Raw genomic sequence first — 17,359 nt, 5'->3', positions numbered from 1 at the left:
CTATTGTATTCCTGGAACCAGACTAGTTTCAGCTGCACAAAAACATGAACACACATACTCAGAACAAAAACACTACATCTTGCCTGGCACTTAAAATTTATCTGTGTACATCTTGGGTAAGACCCAGTTTATGCATTCTCTATCATACTACTTCTAGACTTGTATTAAATCCTGATTTTCTTCAGCTGTTGTAGTCTTGTATTTTCACAGTGTAAAGCAATGTTACCATGGAATTGCATTTTAAGACCCTCATAAAGAGAATTTCAGAGCACAGGAGGCCGTTGGTCATGTTACACAATTCTCATCCAGAATGACATGCTGTAACATCCACACACAAAGATTCAATGGCATTAAACCCCATCTATTACTTGCACTACTCAAGCTTTCATAACAGGAACTCAGGTCATCTCCAGTTCTCATTTCCCTGATAACTCTGAATATGATGACTTGTGATTCAAGATGCTGCACAAGCTTCTGAAGCTCTTCCTTTTGGCCTGTGGTAAGGTTCTTTGGCATATATGCAAGGTGTGTATTGCTGTATCCTGAAGGAATGCCCCACTGGATTCATCTCCCAGACCCAGTTCTCCCTCTAAAAGAATGCAGCCACCAAGAAACTAAGTTGACTCTAAGAAAGCAAGGGAAATGCCAGTACTAGTTTTATCTCTTACTGCTCTTGAGAAAGGATCTGCTGCTCCCCCATTGCTAAGAGAGGGAAGTAAGAGTGATCCCACTGTAATGAACTTGGCCTTTCTTGAATATCTTTATGACTAACTCACAAGTCACAATTGAAGGCTTTGACTAATTCTGAGGAGAAACAGGGTAGCAATAGGAATAACAACAAAGTTTTTCCATCTCTTTGGGATGGCTTGTGAAAAGCCACTGGAATCTCAGGAATACTTTCATATTTCTAAAAGGGGCAATTCTTCACACAAGAGTAACAGCTCATCATTTGCTTCAAACTGATGAAGACAGGTCCCATACAGAGGCACTACTATTGCAGGTGTGTGCAGGTTTCAGAAAGGCATCCTGATTTTCTGACACCTCTACTCACCCTCCTGGTTAAGATGGGCCCTGAAGCAATGCTGTGCCAGCCTGAACAGTCAAAGACAAGAGATCCTTGGAGTACAACTTGCCAGCACCCTCTTCTTAATCCAAAGGAGCAGTGACCAGCCTGCCCTCTGGGGTGCTACAGGGCCAGAGGAAGCCAAGAGGACACTCACCTGAAAACCAGGGTGGTCTGTCTCTTGGATCACAATCCTTACAGGGGCTGCACTGCAACCCTCGCTGCATCCCAGGGTTGTTACATGAAAGCAGCACTTGTCAATAGGGAGGAGGAAATGGCATGATGAAAGATGAGGGTTTGATTTTAAGTCCCCATAATTCCCACTCACTTTGAGTGGCTTTTGACGTGTGAAAAATCTTACAGGACAAAAAGCCTCAGGCATATTTGCCCAAAGTGCTGGATGATTGCTGCACAATAAGTCCCTATGTGGAAGCCATAAACATGCAGAACCTGGAAGTATCTGCTTCAAGGACACCACTATTTCAGTCAGATAACAGTGTCTTGTATTGCTTATCCAAACTGTTATACCAGTTCCCTAAACCTTCAAGTAACTGTCCTAAAGCTTAAACTGTATCTACATTTCTGTGGGTAAGCAGTTAGAGTAATAGCACTCATTACCAAGACTCTGATCTTACTCCTGTTTAACTATTGATACACCATGTTTGAAGGAACACCAGTCGAATAACTCAGAAGGTATTATTTGACCAGTTGCAGGGTAATTCCCTACTATCCCAACGCTCTATTATTCAACTAAGATGTCTCTACCTTCTAGTCTGAAACCTGTTCATGGTCATCCTTCTCTATCTTCCCCTCCATTTCAGAACCCCATGCAACAAGCCAAACACTGACAAACACTGTCATCTCAAGGATTTTAATAGCACTGGCCAATTGAGAATAATAAAAACAAGTAGAAACAAAGTAACAGTAAAGGCAAAAATATCAAGAGAACATTGGAAGTATTCATTCCTGCTAGTCAAATGAGGTAGGAAGCTGATTTATGGGGCTGATTTTATTTTTAATGATTTCTTCACAGCAGAGATAAATTCTTTGCAGATTCATTAAAAAGACTGCTTTCAGATGGAGTATGTCATGAAGGAAAAAGCTAACTATCAGGCAACATTAAAGCAAATATTTGTTTTCTACTTGGGCTGATACCAAATTAAGGTAATTCTCCTTAAATTCAATGTTCAAACAAGCGAAATGCTCCTCTGCTGAAGACAAGTTGTGTTCCTGTAACTTTGGGAATACTTGCCCCAGGAATCTGATTAAATAAAAAATGTGTGGCTGTACATGGAATGTAGGCAAGACAACCAAAGAATGAAAACTGAAGATCTGCCAGTGGATCAGTTTGTAACTGCTGTCCACTGGCTCTAATTACATGACTGATGCCTGCAGAACTATGTGGTCTCCCAAAAGATGCAGTTTAGACTGCACCAGTGTCAATGGATCTCAACCAGGACTGGGACATTATTTCTGAAGTCAGTTCTACCTTAGGGCTGGACCTAAACCCTACCAATTTACTTAGAAATGATCTTTTGACTTCAATGCCATTTAGAGCACACATGTAACCAGGCAAAGAATCACCCCAAAAGAAAAAAATTGGTGAGACCCGAGTTCCAGTCCATAGATCACAGTTTATATAGACTAATTGCAGTCTATAACTGGACTAAGGTAAAAAGATATTCTATTTTTTTTGTTTTCATACAATTTGAAATATTTAAAGTGCTGTTTAGGAACATTTCTGGAAGCAGAAATCTTCAGTTTGAAGGTAACTTTTCACTTAAAAGATGATTCATTATTAAAAACAGGTTTGTACCATCTTCAGTAACCAAAAAAAATTGCTATAAAAATAGAGATTTGAAAATAGACTGAATTCACATGTACCAGGTACCATTTCTAGTGTAAAACTGGTTTAGTTTATGAAAAATATATTTCCTTAAAAAAAGCATAGGCTTACAGTATTATCACTAGGAAGATCAACAAAATTCCTTCAGTGTCTATTACACATTATACTCTAGGCTTTTTGACAGGTGGATCCTGCAGGCTGAATTTAGGAATTTCACATGAAGAAGCAAAAGGAATTCTTTTGGCTGACACCTTCTTCCCAATTGTTTCAATCTGCAAAAGAAAACATTAAACAAGTCAATGTGGCAAGCTAAAAATCATGTCAACCTATAACAAATCTACAAAGAACACATTTTATGAACATTAGACTAAAACCAGCCACAAAGCACAGTGTGCCCAAGGACAGTTTCTGCTACTAGAGTTGCAAAGAGTTTGTTAAAAAACCTAAACAACCAACCAGCCATTTACAGCTGCCTGCTTTGCCTGCTTAAAGCTGCATCTTGACATTTTGAACATTCATCTGCCTCACCTTCCACAGGACTATAAATACCATAAAATGTTTCTGCATATTCATCAAATGGGACTTCAGTCTCCTTTTCCTAAAAATTTATACTAAATTAGCGCAGAAAAAGCTTTTTCCCTCTATAATGCAGTGGGCTGTTTTTGAAGCCACACAACTCTGAAAGGCTAAGGCAGCCAACACAACAAGTGAAAGCCTGTTACACAGCCAACACACTCAAGCCAGGTATGGCAAAATTCAAAGAGCAAGGCAAATTCCTCTAATTTCCAGGTCAGACTAATGCAAATCACTAAGGACAGAGCTTGTAGAAGACAAAACACCAACTAGGTAAGACAGTTCAGACACTCAATAAATAAGCAGAACTGTAGCTTTCCTCTTAAGTAATGCAGGTCAAATGCAAAGCTCCAAAAGACAAAATACTTAAACTATTCTATTTTAACAAAATTTTGATGACTATATTCTAGGCAGACATCTGAGTTAACACTGAAGAGCATTGTTTAAACATTCAAGAGAGCTATATGTACCATATTTGCCTTTAGCAGCTTCAACTGCCTGGTTAAATGGATTTCTACAAGCTGGTTCACAATCAGTGCACATATCTGTAGCTTAAACAAAGAAAAAATATACAGAGAGAAATCCTATAGCCATTATAAGAGTAAGCACAGTACTCAGGAGCACAGGGCATGAAAAGTGACTGAAACATGCATCTGATCTGGCCTGAAGACTTTGTTCTTACGGTGTCTGGCTGAGACACTTCCATCAGATTATTCTAGGATTTGGTGATTCCAGTATTAGTCAAATTCCATCTATGCTGAAAGTTCTTCAAGCCCTTCAATCAAGGCTTACTCTGCTTTCCCTGCTTGAGACCTAAGCAGGCTTTTTTCTCAAATCAGATATTACTCTGCCTAGAACCACAGAACTTCCCATTCATATTTCCTGAATTAAAGCTTTAACTGTGGAAACAGGTCATAATTGAAATGGTAGGTGTGTTTAAAGTTATTTAAATGCTAGAGAAAAAAAATTTATTGAGAGAAAAATTTAAAATTACTCAAATTCATAGATTTGGATTGTATACAATGGAATTGCTAATGCAACAGCTTTTAACAAGGGAAGTTAAAAGATGAGGGCCCTAAAAACTTAAATTTTGGGATTGTCTGTTTCAGACAAAATCCTTTTTATTATTTTATGAAGAAAATATAGGTCAATTGTTAAATGCCTTTGCAATGATATTCTGGATGAAAAATCTGGTTAATAAATTTTGATGACTAATTGCATTCTGGATGGCAAACTCACAGATTAGTTAAAAATTCAACTAGAATTTAATTTGTTTCTTCTTTCATAGAAGAAACACAAAAGTACAGTCTCTGATCTATAACATCTTTAAGCCACAGAAGACTTCAGAAGATAAATTCCTGGGAGAAATATCACACAGATTAGAATTTGATCCAGAATTTGCTATTAACTTAGCAAAACACTTAGCTAAAAAGTTAAGCTTTCTCTCTGTGGTATAAACACCATTATTTGGATCTTCCAGCTGATCTTAATCAAACACAAAGGACTAAAAGGACTAATCAGTCATCTCTTCCAGCCTCTCATGTAATTCTTGAGCCTTTCACTGATTATCTTCAGATACATCTTTGCATTCACTGCTTTCACCTCCAATATCAGCCAGCTTTGTTTCACAGCCCTCTGGGAGAAGAGTCCAAAACTTCACTTCATAGTTTGTTCAAGTGAAGATCTCACTGGCTGATAAACATTTATTACCTGCATTCCATCTTATGCAGTGTTTAAGTCTCATGTCTCCAGTAAACCTGCTTATGTTTTCTGTGAGGAGCAAAAATGGTACTAACAGCTTACATTTACTTCTGCAGGAAGTGTGTTTTGCTATCCTGTTACTGTCAATTTCAAAAGCTTGCCTTTTTTTTTTTTTTTTTTTTTTTTTTTTTTTTTTTTTTTGAGTATTAAAATAAGATTCCAAGTAGGGGCTATGGCATAGGTTGTAACATACAAATTCAGCCCTTCTGCAAAGACTGCAGATCTGGAAGAAACAGTGAAGGAGCTGGTTTTGGGGTCAAATATCATGCCTAGAATAAATTTAGGCATGAGATTTAGCAGTTTTTCACATTTACCTCCTAACTGTCCATCATTCCCCTGCTGCAAGAAGGGCACAGCAGATTCAGAGGTTAGCTTTATGGTTGCACTCCATGACCCCAGATGTTTTTTCCAACCTGAATGATTCTAAGGCAGGCTTATACTGTGGAATGTTGATGGCATAGCGTCAACTTTAAAAGCACATCAGTCTGTGAAAGTAGTAACACAGTGGAGGAAGACAGTACTAATGAACACTTAAAAACAGACAGGTTTATATTTAAATCCTCACCTCTAGAGGGTTTTTTTTCCCCTTGCTACTCAGTCACTGAAGGAGGAGAGCAATAGAGAAGAGAGCAGAAGGAAAGAAACATAAGAAATATCACCCAGATGATTACCTGGAAGCCAATGACTTGTAGCTCATTGTGAAGATCATCTAGAACTCTCCTACCATCAAAGATAAATGCAGGCTTGAGCATTTTCTTATGAATACGTTCATAATCCAACTCCTGTAAAGAGTAATTAAAGCAGATACAATAAATAAGTAGCATAACACTCTCTTTTTTTCTTTAGTTTAAATTAAAGATAGCATTTACCTTAAACATGTCCCATTCAGTGCAAATTACAAGGGCATGAGCTCCATCACAGGCTTCATAGGGATCTTTACTGATAGTGACCAAGCGAGACACTGTAAGAGAAGGAAAAGCTTTTTTCTGCATGTCTTTAGCATCAGCCTGGCACGGTTCTGGCAAATTAGTCTCCTTCCTTGCCCTACACAAACAAGTGGTTTCAAGTCACTCACCTAGAGATATTTTCTGCCAAGGTACTTAATATTTTGATTTTACTTATCTAAATGAAAGCAGGTCGTACCTGGCATCTGAGCAGGCAAAGCACTTAAATGTTTGAAGTCAAGCATTCAAATTTGATGTAAACAGTCATGCAGATCTCTAGAATTTGAAGGTACTATGGAATACTCAAATGCCAACTCTCACAAAGGTCATTGTCTGTACAACAGTAGCACATCACAGTTTCTATTTTACACTAGAGAAGAGACACATGTGGCTCCCCAGGGCTGCCTGAGCAGCTGCCTAGAGGAAAGCCTCCCCTTTCTCTCTAATTCAAGGGCATGTCTAATAATGTACACCCTTCATTCTTCATCACAGCTCAATTCACTCCATTCTCTTCACCTCTAGAAGCCTCAACTATGCTCCCCATCCATCAGCTGCATTCCCCCCCTCCCCAGTAAGAAAACAGAAATCACAAATACCCCTTACCTCTGTAATCATAGGTGATAATTTTAAAGGTTTCTTGAATGTAGGGGAACGAAGTAATTTGGAAGTGATATGAGGGAAGGGAGAATGCTCAACAGTACATTCCAGAATCACTTGTTTATTTCTATTTTAGATATGTGAAAACAAACTAAGAACTGGGGGCACAAAGGAACTGTCAGAACTAGTCTGTCCTGGACATTCTTCTTTCTTTTCCTTTTAATTACTCAGAGATAAAATTCTAGGCATCTATTCAAATGAGCATTTATTGGAAGAAAAATATACAATAGTCGAAAATTAGCATTTATCTACAAAAGCTACAGGGAAAGGAAGAAGAATGAGAGTAATCTTCTGAGCTATAACAATCTTTTTGTAAGTGCAACCAACAGCACAATGATGTCATGCTGAAAATGAATCTATAATATTTAACCAGACCCATGTATATTGAGAATAGGGTGGGAAGAGGGGAATAAACTTTATATGAGAATTCTTACCTTGGTTATCTTCTGAGACACCCAGATGTGAGAGATCTAAGATGATTTGTTCCTTAGGTACTTTAGGGTCATAGATATGCAACTTTGCTCCTTCATCCATTAAATACTTGCTAATGTAGATACTGGATGATTCTCTAAGGAAGGGAATCAATCATTAAAGAACAGGTTGCTTGTTCCAAGTAATGAAAGTTCTCATGCATCATGATATGCGATGCCAGAGTTTTTATATAATTTTGACATTAAATATCTTAGTGGCAACCATGCCAGGAAACCTGTAATCTTGCTGGACTCCAAGGAGAATAATAGTAAAAGGTTTGTAACTCCTTTGCTGAATCGTCCAAGAAAGATAATGAGTCTGATGACTCCTAGTGACCAAAATTGTAACGGCTTAGAGTTTATAAGCTTTCCCCACAAACTGCAGTTGAAGAGTTGTATCAAGTTTGACCTTTACAGGAGAACAGAATGAACCATTTCAGGAAATCAAGCGGAAACTTTGATTTCACAAAGCAACTTGGAACCAGATGCAAAAGTGTTTGCATTCTTTTCTGTGGAGAATAGAAGGAGTCTGTCAGAATCTATTTTTGCTTGTACAGGTTAATAAGGACTAGAATTATCTGCAACTTCTGCATGACTCAGGTCTGCTGTAGAGGTCAAGAATCAGTTCTCACCCATTTAAGAAAAGACTAATCCTTGTTATAAATCAAGGCAGTCACAAGAAAAAAAGGGTCCCATATCCAGCCATCAGTTCAGTTCAGTGGTGGGCATTAGCTGGGTGGCTGGTGATAGCTGTAAGGAATCCATGCTGATGAACTGAGCTTGCTTGCTTACCTTGTGTCCCCAGTATCCTTTTTGAAAGCAAACCCTAAAATAGCAATCTTCTTGTCAGCGACAGTATTAAACAAGCTGTCGATAATGCGGGAAGCAAATCTTCTTCTCTGATAATCATTCATGTCTATTACCTGAAATTATACAAGCCATGATGGTACAGAAGGGAGCCATTTTAAACTATAAACAGATTCCATTAACAATCAAGCTGAACTACCCACACATAAATTTAATAGAGTCTTAAAAGAGTAACTATTTTTACTCAGTATCATAAGCAATCCAAAGATAAATTTAGTTAATTTATTAAATTCTGAGATAAATCCTATTTAAAGAGTGAATACTGATGCACATATACACATCTTAACAAACATTATCTAGTTTGAAGTCTAGGATTTTTTTTCAGACTGCTTTTTTCAAAAAATTAAAACTTACTGCTTTCCATGTCTCTGCCTAGAACAAAATTTCAGTGTTAGGGTACTTGCTAGTACCCTAAAATTTTTACGTGCCATATACATGCCATTGCCAGATCTACACTTTTTTTACATGCCTTGTGTTACAACTGTGAGAATATTTTTAGCCTTTTTAATCCACACTAACAGATGCCAATACACAAAACCTGTGTAATTCCACCACACTTAAATGCCTCACTTTTGTTATTACATGCAAGTGTTCCAATTGTTCCTGGGATGGAGAAGAGTGAAGAGGAAACAGGCTAACCAAAATGAAGGCCAAAAAGACCAAAGCTGCTAATAAGGTAGCAAAATCATGTACTTGGTATTCTGGGGGCATCTGCTAGGCAGCCTTATACTTGACCACCACAGACAAATCAGGACAAGAAACCAAAGGGGTTGTTTAACCATACCACACATCTCAAAGCATCTCAGTCAGCACTAAGGAGAAAGGTGAGGTGCTTTCACTGGTTAATAGGGAAATGCTTGCTAGTACAGACTGGGTATCATTGCTGTAGTGGAGCCAGGCCTGAGAGCATCCATATATTCCCAACCATTCCTAACATTAAACAAGGGAACAACAGCAACCATGTTTATTTTTTTAAATAGCAAGATCTACTAAGTTCTTTCAGAACTGTAAAAGTAGACCCTGAGGAAAAGATCACAAGTTCTGAATTCAAAGTGGACAGATACCCAACTGCAGAAGAAAGGCAGGAGACACATGCTTGTACTGCACATTTTCTACTGCTGCTAGACAGCTTCACAATCCATTTGATCCAAGTAACTTAATTCACCCCAAAAAAGCTGAAGCACCCACAAGTATCAAATGTCAGTGTTAAGCCAAGGGCCCTGAAATGTAAAGGTGATCAGCACTAAGGTATCTGCTCCTTGGAGCTGAAACAAAGTTTGTATGGACAATGCTTAAAAGCTCAATGCCTGAAAGCAGAGTGCTGAAGAAACACCACCCCCTGAAAAAATTGGTGAAGAACTTGTACCTGTTGCCAGTAGCGAGCTACCTCAGGTAAGTTCAATGCCTCACAGAGGTACACTAAATTCAAGACATCCTTCTGAAAACAGCTACCTCCAAACCCTAAAAGAGAAAACAGTTATTTTACAATTGACTACGGTACTGATCCTAGCCAATCTGTGGAACCAAGTAGTTTCTGGCAATCACTGACATAGTCAGCATTGTAATTTTTCCCACTATTTCACTGCTAGCAAATGAAGAACCTCAATATCTTAAAATCCGACTCCTGGACCTACTTTGTCAGCTACAGAAGGCTTAATTATGCTTCAGGTTCCACTGAAATCAATGGAAGTTTTAACATAGAAACCTGAACCTGTATGAGAAAAAGCAACTGTGGGCTATTATTAAAAGTACACAAGCTCCTGGGCCTGTTCCCCCCCTACCTCAAGATTCAGACTAATATTTCTCAAAACAAGCATGTTAGGATTAGGTTCCTTCCTCTTGCACCCCCAAATGGATATCTAATCATTGCCAAGAACGAAAGATCACCACAGCTGACCAAGGGAGAACTGAGACAGAGGAATCCTTGAACCTAGAACTTTGCTCAGCAAGCAGAGTCCCAGAGACAACACACTGTAGAAGGAATTATAACAACCTAGTAGTAATTTTTGGTAATGCATTGGCTATCTATTTTTCACTCTTGCATAGACTCTAGGATAGGTTATATATAATAAGGTTATTTTAAAGTCACACTTTCTAGCATGAAACCATACAGAGAGGCTTTAGTCTTGTTCTGAAGTTTGAAGGTTTGATGCACTGATCACCACTTCATCACATTTTACTCTCTCATAAATCTAACCCAGAAATGAGTGTATATGGCATTTAGTGCCATGGCTTAGTTGACAAGGTGGTGATTAGTCAAAGGTTGGACTCAATCTTGGAGGTCTTTTCCAACCTTATGATCCTATTAATTCATCCTACGAATTAGAAGCTGTCATCACACATTCAGAGCTATTCTCTCCCTCAGGCCACTGGCAGCAACTCCCAAACAAAACTGCAGCAGTTGCAATTGGGAAGACATCTTCCCAAGCACTGTTGTCAGTGATGCTTCAGAAAAATTAAGTCACAGCTTTTCTTTCCAGTGTCACAGGCAGGGTAAACCATGCACCGAACTCTACAGTTTCAAGTTGCTGGGACTGGAGCAACCTCAGTTCTACATATTTTACCAGAAAAATTGATTTATACTAGTATTCTACAGTAATATTTTCATACATTAAGCACTTCTAATGGTGTAGAAAACTTTAGAGAATCAGATTACTTATTTCAAAACACTACTATTGCACTATTAAACAGAAACCCAATGGGGAAAAAGAAAGGAAGAATTTTTCATTTACCAACACTGGCTTTGAGAAATTTATTTCCAATTCTTTGGTCTGTTCCAATAGCTCTTGCTACTTCTTCAACATCTGCTCCTGTAGCTTCACACAGAGCACTGATTGAGTTAATGCTGCTGATTCTTTGGGCAAGGAAAGCGTTAGCTGCCTGCAAATAAAAAGCATAGTAAAGAACTTCATTTTTTTAGAAACCAAGATGTCCATAGACCAAAGGGAATTGCTACTGAAAGGATTACTTTCATCTCTATGCAACTCCATTGACATACAAAAGGGTAACCTAACAAATTTAATATATATATGCCAGTTAATGGGATTTTAAGCAAAACAAGATAATGCTTAACTTGCAGAGTTTGAACCATTTTATGACAGTAATCAGTTTCTACAGCACTGGAGGCTTGCTCTTATTAATAATGAACAGCAATAAAAGTGAGCAAAGACTTCACAGAAAGTCAGAATCATCTATTAATTAGGTCAGCTGATCTGAAAAGATCAATATCCTTTGACATATGCATTGGGTCCTCCCAACCTAACCTGTCTTTCCGAGCTGCATCACTCATTGTCAACAAAATTCTGCTTCTGAGCTTTGTCTCACACCCCTTGCTCATTGCAGACCACAGCAGGGAGCAACACTAACCAGTTTAGAAAGTTCTGATGACCAGGTATTGGTTGTGAGGATTTTTTCTTTGGGCACCCAGTGCTCATAAACAGCACACAGAGCACGGACAGCTTTCTGTCCCTCTGGAGAGTCATCCCCACCGATGAGCACTCTGTCCGGGTTCTTCAGGTCCTTGATGGCTGTTCCTTCGGCAAGGAACTCCGGGTTAGACAGCACCTACGCGCACAGGAAAACAAGAACAAGTAAAAGCCAAAAGCAACAGCCAGGCCTTAAATACACAACTCAAAGATTATGTTTACCTGCAAATCCAAGTTAGGCTTAGTATTAGCATCAAATATTCGACGAATGCTCTCTGCAGCACGTACTGGAACTGTGCTTTTCTCAGTGACAATTTTATAGCCATTTGAATTCTGTACAATTCTTCTGGCGCAAGCTTCAATGTATTTCAGATCAGCTGCTCGGCCTTTTCCCATTCCATAGGTCTTTGTTGGTGTATTTACCTAATTACAAAGAAATGTTACAAGTCAGTATCTCTTGTGCTAAGAGGCAAGGTGAAATTGTTAAGATTGATGGACATTTCCTTCTCAGATGAAGGAAAATGCTTCTACCCCAGAATTATTCTGGCTACCACATCAGATGAAGATATATTAGCTGTCTCAATTACACATTTTGTTTCCTACAGAAAGCTCATTGGTCTCTATTTAAGTAAGATTTAAACAAGAGCAATTCATAGCAGTTCTGCAGGCTTTGGTGAAACAATCCTTATTCTGGAAACACCAGTAATTTCTTCATGATTATGGCCAGCCACCTTTTGTTACCTATGCTATACTAGGAGTGCAAAGACTCATGTAAGAATCTTGTGGCCAGTGAGGCAACTGTAGCTTAAATTCACTTTGCAATGAAACCCAAGCATAGGACTGATGAAAATTAGTATACTGATGTACACAGAAAAGGCAACATGAGGGAAAACACGTAGTTTAGATTAAGACAGAGGGTCCTTTTCATTACAAATGGGAAGAAGAAATGGCAACATGTAAAACACAACAGCTTGTTTTGAACCAAGGACAGGTGGCAATATATGGGCTGTATTAGTGGCTGTCATCCAACCACATAGCATTCATTTTGAGACTTAATGCATGAAAGAAAATACTGTCAGAAAGGGAGCTCCAAAGTACAGTGCCCTAACAAAGAAGAGGCCTCAAGCAAAAACAACTTTAACAAAATCTTAACTGTGGCCTACCAATGCAAGTAGCAATCAGTTCTTTTGGATTCTGCATTAGTAACAACCTCTAGATTACAAAAGGTTAATCTTTGACTAAATCCTCTTTCTAGTGGTGTCAATAGCTTTGAAACACTAAAGCCATCCCTGCTTCCATTAATACACTATTTTGAAAAGATTCTAGAAATAGGTCATCTCTGTAACCAAGTAACCAGCATACAATTTTGCATATCTGTCTAGGAATTTTATCATTATTATCAAGGTCCCACAGGTTTCACCAGTACACTGCAATGACAGAGCTGCACTACATTCTGCTCTGACTCCATACACCTAACCAAATTAAACATCAACATTACCATTTTGACTTAGAACCTGTTCATTTGTCAAAGCTGCTACTGGCTATAAGAAAAACAAATAAAAAGTTTACTTAACACTTTTCCCGCAGTACACAGAAAAGACAAGGAGAAATCTGTGACACAATGACACAATACTGCTAACTGAATCTACATGACAAAACAAAGGCAACTTCCTAAAAGAAAAGCAACACAATGATTTGATAAAAAAGAAAAAAAAAAAGAAAACCACCTTTGCCTAAACTTACAGAAATAAATACAAGATCAGCTTCTCTAATGGCATCATCAATACTGGTGGAAAAGAAGAGGTTTTTTCCTCGACAGGATTCTACTACTTCTTGTAACCCTGGCTGAAAAAGAAGCAGAAAAAAACCCAGTTAAGATTAATGCAGTTAGAAGAACAGCAAACTTTATGCCCAAACAGAATATAATTTCAGATACAGAAAGATTTTTTTCCCCCCCTGTCAGTGCAGCATGTTTTCAGCCTGGCAGACGTAAAGCTTCTGAAGATTTACACAGTAAAAAAAGTTAAACTCTATCTTATTCAAAAGACTCACAATGCTGCCCTGAAACTTTGAGCCACACTGAATTGCATATTTGCACAGCCAAATTTTAGCTTTCAGTTATTCCAGTACTCAGTTCTACTACCACAAGAAGCAATTTAAGAAATACCTGTAGAGTGATATTAAGTAGATTCAAGAAGTCTTACAATATTCCCTAGAATGCAACCAAAAGAGGTGGTCTCAATTCTCCTTTTCCCTCTGTCCATGATCCCCTCACTATCAGATTTAAAACTGCTTCAGCATAAAAAAAACACCCCACAAAGTCTTCTACCAAGTAAGCAAGCCCAGATCCAGCAAAAGCCAGGCAGCAGAGACACACAGGAAATCGAGACCACTCCTTTCAGCAACCACCCACCTTTGGGCCAGATTAAACTTATCCTGACACTACTCCTACAGTGTGGAAGAATCACAACAGCCATAATATGATGAAATTCTTTCCAGAGATACATACGGTGCTGTAACACTTTCCCCTCTCTTAACACTTCCACTCAGACAAGAGAGGCAGGAGGTCACATATAAATGAGCAAAATCTGTATGGATTTTTAAGAATGGTCATAAAAAATTTTAACCAAAATATTTTGTTTGAATAGTCAGTCATGCACTGTCACATGGCAATCATATCTCCAACGTGAGACACCTATCGTGACATTAGATACTTAAGTAAATGCCAGAAAGGCAAAGGTTCACTGGATGCAGAGAAGAAAGGAAGCAGAAGCCTTCTTATGCAAGACATTTTTACTGTCTCATTTTACATCAAATACCACCCACTTAGAAGAAAAACAAAGGTCAGAACAGGCAAAATAACATCCTACAATCCACTGAATATTCCAACTACGGTCCTTACAATGGGATGTAAATAGAAAGGCAGTCCTCTAGACAATTTCTGACACTGAAAAGAAACAATCCAACCCAAAAAACCACAAAAACCTCACTGTGCAGTGACTCAATTTTACAACTGTCTGAACTAACTCTTGGCAGTTTTTGTACATTCTTTGTAAGCAAAGGACACCATTCCAGGAAACAGATGTTACAAGTTTGGTTTTTTTTTTTAAAAAAAAAAAACAAACCATGCCAAGGCGAGCTCCACTTTAGCTCATTCAGTCTAAGTGTTAAGAGAAAACACAGTACTTGCTTTCAAAAACTTTTTTCATGTCTCACCTGCTAATCTGAACATTATACACAGTTTCCCTTGAATTTATAGGACAGAGAAGGTCTATTCATCTTGACTTAGTCACAGTACAGCTCTGGTTTTAAGAGGGAAGAAGCCTTTTTATAGCAAAAGAGCAACTGTTAGCACCAGTCAGATACCTTGTCTTTGGGAGATAAGTGAAGATAAGTTTTCACTCCTATTAAAGAACTCAAATCTATAAAAATTGTATTTCTTGAAAGAAAGAAAGAAAAAGAGATCTTTTATGATGAAAAATGTGGAAAATACAACAAATGCTAAGAGAAGCAAAATAGAAAAATGCTTTACCTATTTTCAAATTAAAGTAATTCTGTAATGAAGGAGGGATAGTGTGGTACATTTATTTGGCCTAGTTTTCTTAGGCCGGATTGAAGATTCATAGTACAACTGAATCAGAAACATGACTGTCCCAATCTTTCCACATAGTTAAAGTTGGGCAGCACAGATTGGATTTTGGCAGTATTCAGAATGCAAATAAAGCTTACAACTGAGTATTACACATTTCTACTGTGCTACAACCCAGCAGGTAGTATCTGTAATTGAGCAAGAGGACTATGTTATGATCAAATCAGGTCCCAAAAGAAAGTCAGCATGATTTAGCACAATTCACTATATATAGAATCACTTTTCCTTATTAGGCCCTTCATATAATCATTAATACACATCTGCATCAGCTGCACTAAGCTATTTCAGAAACCTGGTTTAATGAGAAGTAGAAACAAGCAGGTGTTTCAGAATACTCTTTTTGAAGGACATCACTAACATGCTAAGCTTGACAAGCTTCAGAAATGGGCTACAGGGAAATGCCATGTAGTGGGAGGCAAGCAAAGGCAACGCTGGCTGAATAAAAGACAACAGTGACGTTTACCTCGTAGATTGGGAGTGTGTCTGAATTCCAGGCATTGATTCTGGCCTCATTGACATCCACAACAGTAACTTTGATACTGGGGCACATCTGTGCAATAACACTACAGGTTGGCCCACCAACATAACCAGCACCAATGCAGCAAATCTTCTTAATTTCAAACATGATTGCTCTAGTAAGAGGAGAGGGAAATGGAAAATCAAGAGCTACAAATTAAAATACCGGCCAACAATTCAAGGCAAACAAAGAGTATCAGTGATTTCAGATTTTATTATGCTGCGGCCCACAGAGGCGTTTTCTTATGGTTGATTTCTTGAAAGGAACCGCTACTCCTCTCTCCAAACCGGGAAGGTTTTGGAGCCTGCCTCTCTCCGGAGCGCCAGCATACACAGACCACCAAAGAAGCGTTCCTGTGGTCGCTGTGAGTCGTGACACCCCGAACACCACCCTCGGGCCGAGGAACTGCTGATGCCACGGCAATCCCGGGCACGAGCAGCGCCCGCCGCTGCAGACAGCGCTCGGCGGGCGCCGGCGCGGCCCCAGGCTGCGGCCACAGCCGCGCCGGGACCCCGGGCCGCGCCCTGCCCCTGCAGCCCCTCGGCCGGGAAAGGGAGGCCGCAGCTCCCGCCACCTCCCCGGAGGAGGGTGCGGGCCGAGCCGGCCGCGGGCTCCATCCCTGGGAGCGCGGCGGGAAGGGAGCGGCTCCCCGGCCGCGCCCCGGCCCCGCGCTCCGGGGCGGGAAGGGGCCCCGGGGCGGCAGCGGGGGGACGCGCGGCCGGCACCGCAGCCGCAGCACGGACACTTACCGCGGGCAGGCGGGCGCGGTCCGGCCCCGGCGCCGCGGATCGAGCGGGAGCGCTGCGGCGGGGATGCGCGGCGGGGATGCTCGGAGAGGATGCGCGCCGAGCTCAACGCGACGCTCTGCTGCGAAGGGAGCGGGAGCGGCGGCGGCCGCTATTTAAAGGGCCGCGGCGGGCCCGAGGCGGCTGCTTCATGGCGAGGACGCCGCGCGGGGCCGTCCCACCTCCTCCTTCCCCGGGGGCGGAGAACGGCGCGGCCCGCCCGCCCCGCGCTCCCCGCCCGCCGCGCTGCCGGCGAATGGCCGCGAGACACCTCGGGCAGGCCCGGCCCGGCCCCGGCAGGGGCCGCGGGGCCCCCGGGCACGGCTGGGAGCTGCGGGGCCGGGCCGCTGAACTGCTCCTGTCTTCTGCCTCAGGGTGTTTTTGTAAGAGAACTTAATTGTGGTGGTTGAGTAATTTTTTTGTCCTTCAGCTATGGATACTGTGAAGTAAAGAAGGCGGTGTTCATTCTCCTGTACCGTAGCACGGTCTCAGCAAAGAGAAGTGAAGGGAAACGTGGATAGGTTACAGTAAAGTTCAGTGTTTAAAGTTTAAACTTTTAAAGTCCAGTGGCGAACATTGCCCAGAAGAAGGAAATAAAACGAGCTTGCACTCTTGTGACCTGGGCACCGCCCAGGGACCTCTTGCCTAGCAGTATTAAAGTTTTCCGATACTGCTCTTGCCTTTTATGTAAACATGGTATGGTATTAGTATACTACATCTGACTTTGGGAGCAGAAAGATTGTGAGAAATCTGCTGTCTCTTCTTCTCCAGGACATTTAAGTTCACTTACACTGCCTCTCCT

At 40.4% G+C, this 17,359-nt stretch overlaps 1 protein-coding gene across 1 annotated transcript; it reads right to left on the bottom strand.

Annotated features, from left to right (window-relative positions):
• Positions 1 to 1,918: 1,918 nt before the first annotated feature.
• UGDH (UDP-glucose 6-dehydrogenase) lies at positions 1,919 to 16,689 on the bottom strand. Its single transcript, XM_053975193.1, has 12 exons — positions 16,522 to 16,689; positions 15,719 to 15,887; positions 13,350 to 13,451; positions 11,829 to 12,029; positions 11,548 to 11,745; positions 10,914 to 11,061; positions 9,548 to 9,642; positions 8,107 to 8,237; positions 7,279 to 7,412; positions 6,113 to 6,204; positions 5,915 to 6,025; positions 1,919 to 3,181 (listed from the first exon to the last, which is right to left on the bottom strand). The coding sequence occupies exons 2-12, from the start codon at positions 15,878 to 15,880 to the stop codon at positions 3,071 to 3,073; spliced, it is 1,485 nt and encodes a 494-aa protein (XP_053831168.1). The 5' UTR covers positions 15,881 to 15,887; positions 16,522 to 16,689; the 3' UTR covers positions 1,919 to 3,070.
• Positions 16,690 to 17,359: the final 670 nt, after the last annotated feature.

The sequence above is a fragment of the Vidua macroura genome, chromosome 4 (genome assembly GCF_024509145.1).
Source record: "Vidua macroura isolate BioBank_ID:100142 chromosome 4, ASM2450914v1, whole genome shotgun sequence".
Lineage (NCBI taxonomy): Eukaryota > Metazoa > Chordata > Aves > Passeriformes > Viduidae > Vidua > Vidua macroura.
This window is presented reverse-complemented; position numbering and strand designations above follow the sequence as displayed.